The following is a 15,076-nucleotide window of genomic DNA, read 5'->3' as shown; positions in this document are numbered from 1 at the left end:
ACTGCGCCGAGACCGTGTGCGGGCTTGGCCCGAGGGTCCCGGGACTTAGGGTTGCTGTAGATCTGCAGGACTGGTCAGTGCACCTACACTGGCATCAGTACTATATCAAGGGACCTCTGCCGAAGAGACAATATCGGGAGAGATGCAGGAAAGGATCAATGAGGGAGGCCGCTTCTGCCACACCTTGTAGAATGTCTAGTTCCCAGTTTCGTATCAGTTACTGGGCGTTAGCCACCGGACGGGGACTACTGGGCGTTAGGGCTTCTGTATAGTGTAAAGCGGTACGTCGTCCACGTCTCCGTCCACGTCTATGGCGGGTGGATTCCGTGTCTATGAGTGCGTTAACCAGACCGAGCCGACTACAATCTCGAGGGGATAGGTGTCCTCTTCTAATAGCCCTAGAAGCTAAGCAAAGCTAAACACTAAGGGGCGAGAAAATACCTGACCGACCAGACTGGCACATTTAGAATGAACAGGATATAGATCTATATTGATATAATCAATGTCCAAACCCCAGACAGCCGATTGGCCCTGGACTCTACACTTTCCAGTCTTTACTAGAGCGGTGGGCCGATGTCCATAGCCAACCCGAGCACGCTGTCAGTTTCGCCCTTGAATTATATTCTCGTGTAACTTTATTGTTAATAGTTGGCATATCTTGGAAGAGCTCGGCTTGACCAGGGCTCGGCTTTGTGCTCTGTGCACAGAAATTGGCTTACTGGATGGGATTGAATAGATTGCAGGGTGGAAGGGCAGTTCTAGGGTTGGGAGGGGGTCAGCCTACGGGACGGTGTTCCCTAATCTCAGACGAGGAATGGCTTACATATTGAGACGCGGCGTACAGCAAACTCCTTATGGGAAGGAAGCTCGACGAGCCGTCGCGAATCAAATGTCGGGCATTCCCGCTGGTGAAACTATGAGAACTATTCCTGGGTATGAGGAACGTATCGTCAGCATACCGTTGTCGTGCCTGGTCTGTTCTGACCTATAAATATCCCCTGGAACATGCCGTCTGTTCCTCGACTGGTTAGGAAAAGGAAACGCCTCCCCTGGATCTGGTAAGTAGGGTCTCGGGTCATTGGGGTCTGAGCTAACCGGTCCCAGCCATCAGCTAACATCAGCATAGGTCCTCGTACCCTGGTGAGTCATAGTGTCATCGATATGGCTGGTAATATAGAGTAGAAATCACAAAATATCTGTCTCCAGCTTCCCCGTCTTAGAGCCTACCGCGCTTAAAGTAATGGGCCAAGGGCCATTGCCCATCTCGTTCTAGTGGGTGAGCAACAACTGGAGTCGTGCCGACCTGGGTGAGCAAGGAGCTTGTAAGGTGGGTGAGTGAGCAGCTGTGGCTGGCCAGCTCAAGACATTCGCCCTCACTAGTGACCAGCCCTACGCCGCCAATTACCTGGCTGCTCGAAGCGCCCAGTTATTCAGATGAGCTGCAAATATCTAATCCAGATAGTTCTATAATAATCACTGGTTGCCAAATTAGTTCCAAATTAGTGATATTATTGGCTCTTGAATGATTGACATCGCAATTGGGACCAGTCTGGAGATTCTAGGCGCCAATCTTCATCAAATATCATGCGCTACAGCTGCACCGCTTACGATTGCTAAACTACTAGACTACTGAAACAATCCTTTGCAGGGGATGTTATAAGATGGGGTGCTTTGTAGTAACATTATTGGCTGTCAGCAGCTGGAGTTCTGATTGCCCCCAAGCTAATGCTAGGTGACTGCGCCGCATGTTCCAACTAGCGGAGCCGTAAGATGAGATAGGGGCCTTATGACAGCTCAAATCAAATTATAAAAGAAGCTGAAGAGTTAGCCTTGAGCCTATTCCATCATCTTATAAATGCTTCTTTTTTTTTTCTCGTCTTATCTTTCCTTATTGATCACCCTTTCTTTCAGCGTCAAGGCTCATCTACCCTGATCCCAAGCCATGGCATCGCAAACGACTGAAGACCAGGCTCTGCACCAGTTACAACAGCAGCAGTCCAAGCTACTGGACAAGATTGATGATCTACGCAACATTGGCGTTGGCAGCCTCGTAGAGTTGCCGCAACTTATCGTTTGTGGCAATCAATCTAGTGGGAAAAGCTCTGTGCTTGAAGCCATCTCGCGTGTGCGGTTTCCCGCAAAAAGCAATGTATGCACACGGTTCGCTACTGAGGTGATCTTGCGGCGGAATCCAGTGTCGAGGATCAAGATCTCTATCGAGCCTGGTCCCTCACGCATTAACGAAGAAGAGAGGAAGAGACTTCAAAGCTTTAGGCACGAGCAGTTTTCGACCAAGAACGATCTGCCTGCCCTGATTGAGAAGGCGAAGGAGTGCATGGGCGTTTCAGAGTCCGGCGGGCTGGGCTTTAGCGACGATATCCTAAAGGTCGAGATCTCGGGACCAGATAAACCAGAGCTGACCCTGGTTGACCTACCAGGCCTGTATTATTCAACCAGTCGAGAGCAGGGGCTGGCGGGTATAGGGATCGTCCGCAGCCTGACAGAGAAATATATGCAGAATTCCAGGAGCATCATTCTTGCCGTCATCAGTGCAAAGACCGACTATCATCTACAGGAGGTGTTGAATATCGCCGCGAGATTCGACCCGGGGGGCAAGCGTACGCTGGGAATCATCACTCAACCAGACATTCTTGAGGCGAATTCTGAGGAGGAAGACACATACCTTCAATTCATGAAGAACGAGAAGGTCCGCCTACATCTGGGATGGCACGCACTGCGCAATCGGTCCTTCGAAACCCGGGACGTATCGGACAACGCCCGCGATGAGCAGGAGAAGGAGTTTTTCAGCCAGGGACGCTGGACGTCTCTGCCGCGCGAGGTTCTTGGAGTAGACACCCTGCGGCGTCGGCTTAGTAGCGTTCTGCTGGAGCACATTCGTCACAACCTCCCCGGATTGATCGGGGATATCCAGCAGAAGATTTCTGACCGAGAACAGAGACTTGCAAAGCTCGGGTCTCCGCGGTCCACCATTCAACAGCAACGGGGCTTTCTTCTTCAGATTAGTAGCAGCTTCGAACGGATCGCCGCGCAAGCGCTGAACGGCATGTATGCAGATCCCTTCTTTGGTGGGTTGGGAGATGCAAAAGGGACAAGCGATATTCGACGCCTCCGAGCAGTACTTCGACAACTAAATGAACTCTTTGCTGAAGCGATGTCGATTCGAGGCTGTCGACGCACAATCGTCGACGAATCGACCTCAGGCTCGGCCTCTACGACGGCTTCCATGCCGGGGTCAGAGAACCCGTACATAGACGGCTGGGCAGCAGAGTACATCGACCGCGGCGCACTCGAGGCTGAGGTCAGTAAACAAGCACGTGAAAACCGTGGCATTGAGCTTCCTGGGAGTGCCAACCAGCTCCTTGTAGGGAGCTTGTTCCGTGATCAGTCCCATCCATGGGAGGAGCTGGCTAAAGCCCATCTGCTCAGAGCTTGCGACTCCGTGAGATACTTTGTCTTTCTTGTCCTCCAGTACCTGGCCGATGAGCATACATCCTCCTTGCTCGCCGCATCCGTCATTGAGCCGGAATTGGAGAGGATGAAACAGGCTCTCTTTGACAAGCTCGACGAGCTTACCGCGCATAGAAAGCGCGGCCATCCGTTGCCTGTAGGCACGAGTTTCCTAGCTCAAATGCAGAAGGCGAGAAGCCAACGTTTACTCAGGTCGCTGAAACTGGATCTTCTTCGACCCGGCAAACAGTCTGACACAGAGGATGGAACAATCGCTTACTCAATCAAGACCTTGGAGCAGGCTATCACTGACCTGGAGATGTCCCGTGATGGATTTGCAGCTGCTGAGATTATCGACCAGATGCAGGCATATTATGACGTGAGACACATTTCTTTAATTTCTCATGGTAATCTCCTCTGCTAAATGCTGCCAGACTGCCATCTTGACATTTGTCGACAACGTTGCAATACTCGGCATAGAAAACTGCCTCCTTTACCCTCTCCAGCGCATATTCACTAGTCAGGTCGTCAATGATATGGAAGTTTCCCAAATCCAGAGTCTTGCCGCAGAACCATCCTATGTCACCGAGGAACGCAAGCGTTTGAGCCAAGAGCTGGAGAAGTTGCAAGCTGGTTTGCGCACCCTTAACCTCTTCAAGCCTATGCCAATAGACGGCCTATCCATATTCGGTGTGCTCCCTTTCGGTTTTCCGGGGCCTGATACAACTCCTCAGTGAGTGAACTGACAATAATATGGTAGGAACAAAGGGCGCTACATCCACGTCAGCAAGCGCCAAGAGCACTCCTAGAGTGGCCGAAGCCCCTGTTCAGTGTAAGTATGCATCCCTCACTCTGGGAATTCTAGCTAACTGCGCCGTAAGCGGAGAACGCTTCAAGTCCCAGTAACGCTCCAGTTGCTAATACCCAGCCATCAGTCTCAAAGAGTACATCCAGCGCCACTCCAGCTCCCTCAAGCACTATCTCAAAGCCAGCTGCAGATGCTTGTTCGGCCACAAATCCCAGTTGGGATGTTCGTGCGAGTCAAACAAACTCCTCCGGTTTGACTGCACCCGCCAAAGTTACAACCCAGTCTCCATCTCCTCGTGCTTCTTCGCCGGCCATTGGTGTATCGGCAGATAGTACGAATGCGGCACCTTCGACTCGCAGCACGTCAACTACCTTTGATTCATCTGCAAAGGGGAGAATTGGTGCTGTCTTTGGGTCGTCTGGCCCGGAAATTAGTGCCCCTGCAAAAAGTACTAGCGGTTCTGGTTCTGGACTGTTCAGCCCTTCGGTGGACGCATCTACAAGGGATACGGGCCCTTCTGGCTCTGGACTGTTTGGCGCCGTGTCCGGTGGCCCTGCAAAGAGTGTTAGCGGTTCTGGCTCTGGGCTGTTTGGTTCTAGGGTGGACGCATCTACAAATGATACGGGCCCTTCCGGCTCTGGACTGTTCGGCGCCATGTCCGGTGGCCCTGCAAAGAGTGTTAGCGGTTCTGGCTCTGGGCTGTTTGGTTCTAGGGTGGACGCATCTACAAAGGATAATGGCCCTTCTGGCTCTGGACTGTTTGGCGCCGTGTCCGGTGGCCCTGCAAAGAGTGCTAGCGGTTCTGGCTCTGGGCTGTTTGGTTCTAGGGTGGACGCATCTACAAAGGATACTGGCCATTCTGACTCTGGGTCTAGTATATTTGCAAAGAACACCAATGGTTCTAGCTTTGGGTCGTCTCGCTCTCTCTTCAAAGCCCCTACAGATGGTACTAGCGGTTCTATCTTTGAAAGGTCCGGCTCTCCATTCGGCACTTCTGAAAAGAACACTAGCAACTCTGGCTTTGGTTCGTCTGGGCCTCTATTCGGCACACCAACAAAGAATATGAGCGATTCTCTTGCAGGCTCTGTCGACAACCCGTTCTTTTCTTCCGTCTCACAGGCTAAAGATCGGGTTGATCCTACCACATTCCCAACTACCAAGAACCAGAAATGGTAGTACAGTGCATTCTTATGTTGAATAAAGCAATTTGTTTATATGAAGTTTGACCAAGATCGATTTGACCCTGTATCAGATGTAGATTAATACTGACGGCCGTATCTTACTTGTAGGACGAAATTCGGACAAAAAAACGCTGCCTCGGATCACATAGAGATTTACCAACACATTTGTTGCACCTCCTCATTTAGAAGGTATTCGCCCGAGGTGGGTATCCCTTGATTTATCCCTAATGACCCTTCGGACTCTATATAAATACTAAGCATGGTGATTTATAGGAGCTTCGCCTTAGCGATTATATCCGCTATGGCAAAATCACAGCCCGATAACTCAGCAGCATTAATAAGAAGTAACAAACATCTGTATACCAACATGCAATATTTGTTGACTGACTAGCTGTATTTCGCTAATCCTTCTGGAAATGCGAGTATCGCTACACGTTGGCTTCTGCATCGCGCGTTGAATCCTAGGTAATAATTCTGACTGCTAATATCTATTCAAATGAAGTCTTTTAGGCCCGTGACCACCCTGACTGGCTCATACTTCTGCATGTCAAGCCTGCGAAAAGACGGAAATCAGAGCAGAATGAATTCTGACCTGAGCTATGTCTGACTCGTCTAAGGACCAGGGATACCTGAATCCATAGCTGCCTGTATATCTACTCTTTATCCTTTCTAATTATGGTCCTGAATCGGCACCTTGACACATTATAACTTCCTTGCAAGTCATACAGCTATAATTTCTGCTTAGTTTTGTACTTGCCAGTGGATCTTGCATTGGGCATTGTTCAGCAGAGTCCGGATTTATATAAAAGTATACGATGCTGCGCGGCCTCCAGCGGCTTTGCCACACACAGACTTCACAGCTGGGAGCTTTCTCTTCGGTATACACAGCAATAATAAGGAATAATCCATTCAGCAATACCTCTATCATTATTAGCATCCGCTCCTTCGTTGGCTATGCACATGTGACTGATGTAATGTCGTTCTATCTACGCCGCGTATTCAGAACACAGATAAAGTCGCTTACCCACGGACACCGTAAAAAATGAATACATATATATATATATATACCTCAGATCAAATAACAGGGAAGGAACAGAACCGCATTTTAGAAGACTAAAGCTTTCCAGGAAATGGCAAAGCAGAGGAGAGAACAGGAGGCCTTTCTGATGTCTTAGGGCTAGCTGCAGACCAGTTTTTCAGTTATGCCGATTGATCTTAGGTTGGAGTATCTTGAATGAAACAGTCATAAACACGTGTCAATCCCAGCGCCAACACTTCAAAATAGAGAGGATGGGGTAAGTAGATGTTAGGGGCTAATAGATTACCTAACTCTCTCTACTCACAAGCCACAACGTCCAGATTAGGTTGGAAAGAGGCGCTCGTAGCTTTTGCACTATTAAGTTACCTACTTAGCCTTTTTTTCTTGTCTGAGTGATCCTCAGGATGAGTCCAATATAGCTGGGAGCTACAGGATACTTACTCCGTGCAATCCTAGTATTGGGAGCTAGTTGCTCTGTCAGAACATTAGATTAAGCTGTTTAAAGTATAAATCCGGCTTCATATTTGCAGGGTCCGCTTTTTATACACCGTAAGCTGTGTGACCAGCTTGAAGATGAGGTTGTACTCTCCCAGCCCAGACTGATGCAGTGGCATGCAATACCTATATCAATCACTTAACGTTTTTATTTCTTCGTCACTTTGATCCAGAAATCAACCGGCTTGACAAACCAACGGTTCCTCGCTTCCAAGTCTCCCTCGCCCTGTATGTCAAAATCATAGTCCCTAACCAAAACGGGGATCAGCTTCCCCATCTCCAAAAGAGAGATATTCTTCCCCAGGCAAGTCCTCGACCCTATCCCAAACGGCATGTAATTCTGCTCCATGGTTTTCAGCTGCTCTTCATCTGCTTCGAGCCATCGCTCGGGTCTGAAAATAGATGCGTCTGCGCCGTATATATTAGTGTCGTAGTGTAGGACCCAGCTGTTGATTCCTACGTTCACCTAGTTTTCGAAAGTGGTCAGTGGGGGTGGAAATATGGTTAGAAATTCCCGCGGTACTTACTCCTCCAGGAAAGAATTGGCCAGCGAGGACCTGGCCGCCCTTAGGAACGACTCTGAACAATGGAAATCCCGTCCCCGGATGGACGCGGAGGGCTTCCTTAAGCACAGCCTGGAGATATAGCATCTCCTGCGTGCTCTTGAATGCTGGGATCACTGTACCAATGCCGGCAGACTCGATTTCCTCGCGCAGTTTCGCCAGACAGCCAGGGTTCCGATATAGATGGTACAGAGTCGAGCTCAAGCTGATCGCCGTGGTATCGCTCCCGGCTCCGACATTCGCACCGACAGTGGCTAAGATATCCCAGTCAGATATTCTGTGTGGGTTTTCAGTCTGCGCTTGAACAAGTTTCACGGCCATATACGACGGGAGGTCCTTGTGGGAGCCCTTCATCGCCGCTCTTGTTTCCTGGATATGAAGCAGGCTGAATTCGTTCATGTAGCTGAGCCCTTGCCGTAGATATCCGAGGACGCGGAGGTAGAAGGGGTAGATCCACGGATACAAGCCGAGATATGAGGAAGCCGCCAGCCCGTCTTCGATGGACTTCATGACGCCGCCAACATCGTTTCCAGCATCCAGGAAGCCAAACCGGCTGCCGAACTATCTTGCCAATTAGGGATGGCTCTAGATTATGTATTTAGATGGTTAGGGGAACGGAATTGGGAGCACGGACGGTGATCTCGCCAATAACATCGAATGCATAGCATTGCAGCCAGTGCGCCATGTCGACGGTCTTGCCCTGCACAGAGATCTCATTGAGCCGCTGCTTGAACACAGCAATGCAGTTGTCCACATACGGTTCGTACGCAACCAGCGAGCTCATGGAGTACATGGACGCGACTTTCCTGCGGTTCTCTGCGTGTCGCTGAGACACTTGTTCAGAAAATAGATTCGTCTGGTCGGGATCGGGCGTGACATTCCACGCCTTGTACCACTCTGACTTAATGAACTTGGTGCCATGGCCGTAGACAGGCTTGACGGCGGACGGGTCGGAGATGCTGAAATACTCGGGGGCAATACGAACGACAGGCCCGTTCTGCTGGTGGAGCTTGATATTGGTGCGGTGGAAGTCGCCTCGTCGCATCTGCCATAGATACCATGCATTGGTGAAACGGGCAAGGGCCGGGCCGGGAATGGAGCCATATGGAGATTTAGCCAGGGAACGGACGAGCTGGATAATACAGAGTGCGAGAAAAAAGGAAAGGATTGCTGGAAGAGAAAGAAGTGAAGATAGCATGGTCTTGGTATGGGCAACGATGGGACAATAGGGCTGGGTAGGTGGGCCAGTATCTACTGGATTGTCAAGCGGGAGTGTTCAATATACTCCAACAAATCGTATGAATACCCAAGAGGCCCTGGTGCAGATATCTAACCAGATATTTGTAGACTGGTTGTGTCACGCTGACTTAGGCAGCCCATCTACAGCATCCATTTCTTCCATGGGTCGTCTGATATTTGCCAATCGGGAGTCGCCCTCTGGGATCGATTATCGCCCCCCACTGTAAGCGTCATAGTGGATAAGCTCTAGAGTCCTTGCGCTCGGTCCTACCAGGCCAACGTGGAGATACTACTCTGTATACTCTACGGAGTATATGCCGAGCACCTCTGGTCGCCTTAATCATGATTGTCTCAGTATATTCTATATTTGGAGAGTATCCCCACCCTCATGCAGCACAGCACTTAGTCAGTGGCAATGTTGCTCTCAACTTCCAATCTCAATAACGCAGCTGATTGGGAGGTCGTAGGTTATAGCCTAAACTTGGAGACTCCTCCTAAGGACAATGCGTTTGTAGCGATCCTCTGCTAGAGGCAATACCCGTCAAGAGCAGCATCAACTAAGTCGAAATGGAATCGGCGAACGAATATACGTTAAGCAAGCATTGACTGATCAGGTTCCTGAGTGTATATATATGTAAACAAGTGTAAGAATTCATAAAGACTTAAAAATAAATTTGTCATTGGCTGAGGACGGCTGATGGATTAGCAGGACGGGCAAGGTTCCTTAGGGCACAAGGGGACCCTTACAGCTTGCAGCCAAAACAGCCTTCCTTGGCTTTGGATGGCAGTCCAACTTTGACCAGATATGTCACTATATTGATCAGATGGAACGTTCTACGGTCGATCATATGGGAATCACTTGATAGAAGATCAGAAGAGCACCTGCCTTTGCCACCCATTGCACACCCGTCTCAGCAAGACCACCCCTGCTTATATATACATACATAAAGGATATAAAATTGTAATTCAATTTCCACGTCACTTACAGTTTATTATATTCTTATTCAGTTTGAGGTGGAGTTTGACAAAATAAACCTCGTGGTAATAGTTATTTGTGTACCTAGTCCAGTAATGGACTCTATAGGTTCAGCGACATCTCATACACAAAGCATTGTATGTACACAGAGTCAGAAGGGACGGCTATACCACAGTTATATACATAATCAAAACCCACCTGTCCCCCTAACCCGATGCACAACCCCCACTGCCCCCTTGGCCCAAGCAAACCTCCCCGGATCTAGCCCGATCGACCCCTCGGGTATCTCACCAGTCGCCGGGTCGTGCCAGCAGCCATCATCAGGACTGACTAGACCGTATTTCGCTGTATTCTGGTTCCGGCTAAGCGCATCAAGCCAGGTCCGGCAGACGAGCGCCGAGTCGAGAAGCAGATTGACTTCTTGGCTGTGGTAGTAGGACTGGGTGTCAAGGTTACCGTTTCCTAGCCAGTAGCGTTGTTTTGTCAGACCAAGTCAGGGGTTGGGGAAGAGTTAGGGCTATGCCACCTTGTATAGCGACCGCCTCATCAATGATCATCAGCTTGATGTGGCAGCTTCGTTTCTTGAACTTATTGTGGATAGGGCGCGTCTGATCTTTGGCGACGTAGTTGAAGATCCGCAGCCGGAATCTCTCTTCGTCTGTCTCAAGGGACGTGTATAATCGGTTGGAGATCATCTCGTTGGTTCCATTTTGGAAGGGGAGGAGTTGGCCCGCGTCGTTGTAGCCTAAGCAGAGGTAACACGTGACGATTACGCCGCGGCGGACGGCGTTCAGAAGAGGTTCTAGCAGTGGTTCGGCATTCATGTTGGGTGTTTGAATGAATATTGAGCGTTCAGCGTGGTTGATTGCGGCCAGCCATGCTGCGTTCTGTGGCACAACTGTACTCGTATGGTCCGGGACTGTACTAGTTAGTACGCCAAACACTGGTGGCCGGTATAAGTCTTACATCCGTATGGTTCTCTGTTTAACAGCGCCATTGAGAATGGTTCGTGTTGTGGGGTGAGGATGTAGGGCTCCATCTGGTCTTCTTGATCTTCGTCGGACGCATCACCCGTTGTCGACTTCTGACGGGTGTGGTCTGGATATAAGTTAGCTAGAGAGCATTATGCTTAGATGACGACGTACTGAGTAGACGAGTGACCGGCTGCGTCCGTGTCTCTCCTTTCTTCGGCGTTAGCAATCCGTTTACTCTCCTTGTTTCGGCGGTGATGTCCGCATCGTAATTCTCGTCTTCAGTCGTATGCTGTCGCAGAGAGCCATTTTCCTCAGAATGGCCATTGATGGACACCTGAGCGCTTGGTAATGGAGCATCCGCTGCTGGCGAGTAAAGCATAGGCAACGGCGGCTCCAACGCTTTCCCCCAAGATATCAGCGCCGTATCATATAAGGAATCCACAACCGCCCCTTCAACACGAACCATCATCTCGAGATTGTCATTATCCTGGATATTATTGCTCTGCAGCAACGCAACCCGTCTGTCTACGATCATAAACTTGGCGTGAAAAGTTCCAAAAATGGGCCGATGGTAGTTGATCACTTGCATATCTAGGTGGGGGATCTCATCTGTCGCCGGCAGATTGACCTTGCCAGCAGCATACTTTTTCTCGTCGACAGTGAGATGGTTCTCCCAGACCTATATAGCATCAGCCATCTGTACCGAACATGGTTCAGCATTCCCCAGCGTACCTGCTTAGGATCCCCCCGGTCATACAGAATCTTCACAACAACCTTCTCACCGCGCTCTCCGGCGCGCCTCGATAACTCCTTCAAGGCATTGGTGATTAGCGTCGACGCATCGGAGAAGATCCAATAGTTCGTAGCGAGAAACACCTCCTTCCGCGCGCGAGCAATGCAGTTCGCCATGTGTCGGCAGATATCCGGCAGCGGGGCAACAATCGTCAGCGGAACGACGCCATTGCTCCCCATGAGCGGCGGAGAGACCACCCCTCCAAGCGGATTCCTGCCCAGCGCAGCAAGTGCATCGTGATAGATCTACACACGGTAAGCACACGTACAGCTATTTCTGACAGCGCGCACTGGGTAGTTGGGTCATACCCGAAGAAACAATCTACTGGGTTCAGCGCCTCCCCAGTGCCCGCACTCTTTGGCCTTGTGCAGTTCATCACTATCCACCTGCTTCTCGTGCCCGGCTAACTCTGGGCTCTTTTCGACGTCTTTAAGCTCGTACAGATCCTTGAAGACCTTGTACGGCGCTTTTGTTGGATTGTTGGAGACTTCCGAGCTGACAGTTCGGTCGCTTCGGCACATGCTGTACACAGACTGTGTAATCATTCTCGGGGGCTGCTGCTTGCCTTGGTTACTGAGCCTGAAAGAGCGGTTTAATAAGAATAGAGAGAAGACCGAGAAGACGCAGACTGCTACTTGACAGAGATTTATGAATGGCATTGTTTAGTGTGATGATGGTTAGATTGAGATAGTGTATAGCGTACCTCGTCCCGTTCCCTCTCCGTAAACATGACGATGACATCACCGGGGCTAGGCACCAGAATATCGTTAACTCATTGGTGAACTCTGTGTCTGTTGTGTAGTATGCTTTTGAGTTCCATCGAAAGAAATGTAACTAAGGCTGTATATCAGCGCAGATTTCAGTGAAGCGGTGCTGATTAGCAGCGTAGAGTAGTGCTGCTGTAACATACCGAAGTACCATTTTGAAGTACCGCATTGGCATAATGCGAAGATAACAACAGCTATTTCGTAGTATCCTACCCTTTTAGCAGAAAATCAGACCTATATCAAGGCGTGACGTAGCTTGCCATTTTTGTTCGAGCCGCAATCCACGGCCCATCAGTTCAGCCCTGTTCCATGTGGCTACGATGGAGAAACAGGAGCCTTGGACGAACAAGTTTCGATGTCATTAGCTTTCATCCCACGGCTCCTTGATCCAGCATTCTAGACCCATCAGTCTTGCCGAAATCGCGCAGCCTGAAACCATTGTTAAAGAGCCGGTCGACCTGCTCTAGCGTCTTGCCCTTACATTCGGGTACGCAGAAATAAGTGAAGACAAGCGACAAGAAAGCGACGGCACCGAAGATGAAGCCCACTTTGCTTTCTAGGCCTACTTCGTCTTCGAAAACAAGATATGGGACGGAGAAGTTGACGGCGAAACTGTAGAGCGATGAGTGCCAGCGAATGGAAAAAAAATATCGGTAAGCTCACGTACTTGAAACAGACGTTGATGGCAAATCCAAGGTGAAAGGTATGATCTCTCAGTCGCAGCGAGTTTACTTCGGTCACTACGACATAGGTCAACCAACCCCAACCGCCGGCGAAGCCGACGCCAAAAACAACCATCAAGGAGATGACGCCTTTCATCCGTTGTGTGGTGACCGGCTCATTAACACCGAGGCCGGCCATAGTGATGATGCCAGAAAGCATGATGACGGATGAGAGCATGAGTAGCTTCCTGGGCCGAATCAGCAAGTCGAGCAGATACAAAGTGCCAGGAGTCGACAACATACCGTCTCCCGACCTTGTCTGCTATGCATAAAATACATATCATGACGAAGGACGAGATGCAGCTGCTCATGAGAGTATATAACATGGGATTGAATACCTTCAGCGACCGAACATAGACCCCGCCATACTGCGACGTAAAGGCCTGTCCAGTAGCTTGCTCGAAGAAGTTGACGGCCACCACGATGAAGGTGCGCTTGAGGTTCTTTTCCCGAAACAGTTCAGCGAAATTGCCCTGCTCAACCTCATTTTCCAGGGCAAACTCCAGCTCTCTAAATTCCTTGTCGACTTGGTCCGCTTTGAAAGCCCCCTCGCAAAGCCTCTGCAGGCTCGCCTTCGCTTCCTCCACTCTATTCTGCCGAATCAGCCACCTGGGAGACTCGGGAAGGAAGAATATTGAGGCCACGATGATGGTAGGGACTACGTAGAATAGGCCGAGAGGGATGCGCCATGCGCGGTTATCAGGAAGCCCACTGGTACCATAGCAGACAGCATTGATGACCACGCCTTCCAATGTGAGACTAAGCTGGTGCGTCCCGACAACTAGACCCGTACTTCGGCTGGAACTGTTCGTCCTTGTTTTGGCGGATCGGTTGCGAAGTCATGCAGTATCTATGCTAATCTCCGCTTGGGACACGGGGATCACAGAAAGTCCTATACCTACGTAAACGTAGTTGAGAACCTGGGCAGCCATAATTTGAGCAGGGTTGTCGGTGATAGTGGCGGTTATGAGTGTCTATGACACTCATAGTGAACATCCACCAACGCCGTCCAAGTCGCGCTAATATGAGACTACCCAGGATAACACCTAGATGAAAGAGTGTGTCAGAAAGTCGATGCACTATCTGCAGCAAGGTTCCTGCAACGTACCTGTAGCAAACCCTAAGTAGTTTAGACTGTTGAAGAGGGACAACCAACAGAGTTGAGTGCGTACTCCCTCGTGCTCTCATCTTACTCGCCAAAATGTTTAGTAAATGTATCCATTGCTTGGGCAGTCGCAAAGGCTTGGTTATCGAAGCCATAGTTGAACGTCGATAGGGCAATGACAAAGATTGACAAGGAAAGTGTTCGATTGAAGTAACGGGCTTTGTCAAACAACCAGTCCATGACGGATATATGATTTAGGACGCCAGAGGGTACTCGACTCTAAACTAAGGATCAACCAGGGTTTTGTTGAAAGAAAAGTCGAACAAAACGGAAGCGGTTCAAGAGGTGCACGTGGTGGCCATGAAGTCCTTAAGTACAAGTTGCCGAACTCAAGTAGCATGAGCTCATTCCCCTCCATTGGAAGCGTCAGAAATAATAGTACAGTAAGAACTGGGCCAAAACCTGGGGAAGCTAAAGTTGACGCTCTTTAAAGCTTACAGCGAGATCCGATGCAGGTCGGGGCTTTCTGCTACACAGAGCGGCTCGGTATATAGACCATAGACCGGATATTCCCTGTTGGAGCGGCATCAGTCACATAAATGCCCTTGGAAGGACGAGATATCCTGAGAATACTTCCCGCCAGAACCTGGACTTCATTCACAATTTATTCTCCAAATGGCGTCATTTTCTTTCCCTCCCAAACCTCTCCCGTTGAAGGTCCCGTCCAACAATGGGGGGTCTGGCCCAACTATGTCATATTTATGCAGGATTAACTGAGATACGACGCACTGGGATGTACAACAAACGGCACAGCTGGAATCAAGACACCGAACATAGACGCGTTTCGCTGGCGTGCCACTCTTATTACTAACTGCTTCGCTCAGGCTTCGGTTTGCTCTCAGTCAAGATGTAGTATGTTCACCGGTTGCTACCTGTATGTGAGCAG

At 49.8% G+C, this 15,076-nt stretch overlaps 5 protein-coding genes across 5 annotated transcripts, besides 1 other annotated feature; 2 read left to right on the top strand and 3 right to left on the bottom strand.

Annotated features, from left to right (window-relative positions):
* Positions 1–15,076: part of a sequence feature (contig 1.95 4546..103820(-1)) that runs on past both edges of the window.
* ANIA_10691 (putative dynamin GTPase) lies at positions 1,943–4,205 on the top strand (the record flags this gene model as incomplete). Its single annotated transcript, XM_050612302.1, has 2 exons — positions 1,943–3,847; positions 3,903–4,205. 2 exons carry the CDS (start codon positions 1,943–1,945, stop codon positions 4,203–4,205), a joined length of 2,208 nt encoding a protein of 735 aa, XP_050468242.1.
* ANIA_10698 (uncharacterized protein) lies at positions 4,222–5,452 on the top strand (the record flags this gene model as incomplete). Its single annotated transcript, XM_658064.2, has 2 exons — positions 4,222–4,300; positions 4,404–5,452. The coding sequence occupies 2 exons, from the start codon at positions 4,222–4,224 to the stop codon at positions 5,450–5,452; spliced, it is 1,128 nt and encodes a 375-aa protein (XP_663156.2).
* ANIA_05553 (protein CYP5080D1) lies at positions 7,140–8,840 on the bottom strand (the record flags this gene model as incomplete). The annotated part of the gene is made up of 3 exons (XM_658065.2): positions 8,189–8,840; positions 7,519–8,115; positions 7,140–7,457 (listed from the first exon to the last, which is right to left on the bottom strand). The coding sequence occupies exons 1-3, from the start codon at positions 8,750–8,752 to the stop codon at positions 7,140–7,142; spliced, it is 1,479 nt and encodes a 492-aa protein (XP_663157.2). The 5' UTR covers positions 8,753–8,840.
* Positions 9,872–12,195, bottom strand: ANIA_10699 (IQ calmodulin-binding motif protein; the record flags this gene model as incomplete). The annotated part of the gene is made up of 7 exons (XM_658066.2): positions 9,872–9,933; positions 9,968–10,231; positions 10,296–10,688; positions 10,736–10,867; positions 10,915–11,422; positions 11,476–11,781; positions 11,845–12,195. 7 exons carry the CDS (start codon positions 12,193–12,195, stop codon positions 9,872–9,874), a joined length of 2,016 nt encoding a protein of 671 aa, XP_663158.2.
* ANIA_10692 (uncharacterized protein) lies at positions 12,672–14,370 on the bottom strand (the record flags this gene model as incomplete). The annotated part of the gene is made up of 6 exons (XM_050612301.1): positions 12,672–12,915; positions 12,971–13,213; positions 13,269–13,806; positions 13,928–14,071; positions 14,134–14,159; positions 14,219–14,370. The coding sequence occupies 6 exons, from the start codon at positions 14,368–14,370 to the stop codon at positions 12,672–12,674; spliced, it is 1,347 nt and encodes a 448-aa protein (XP_050468241.1).

The sequence above is a fragment of the Aspergillus nidulans genome, chromosome V (assembly GCF_000011425.1).
Source record: "Aspergillus nidulans FGSC A4 chromosome V".
Taxonomy (NCBI): Eukaryota; Fungi; Ascomycota; class Eurotiomycetes; order Eurotiales; family Aspergillaceae; genus Aspergillus; species Aspergillus nidulans.
The sequence above is the reverse complement of the archived record's forward strand: the minus strand, read 5'-3'. Positions and strand labels throughout refer to the sequence as shown.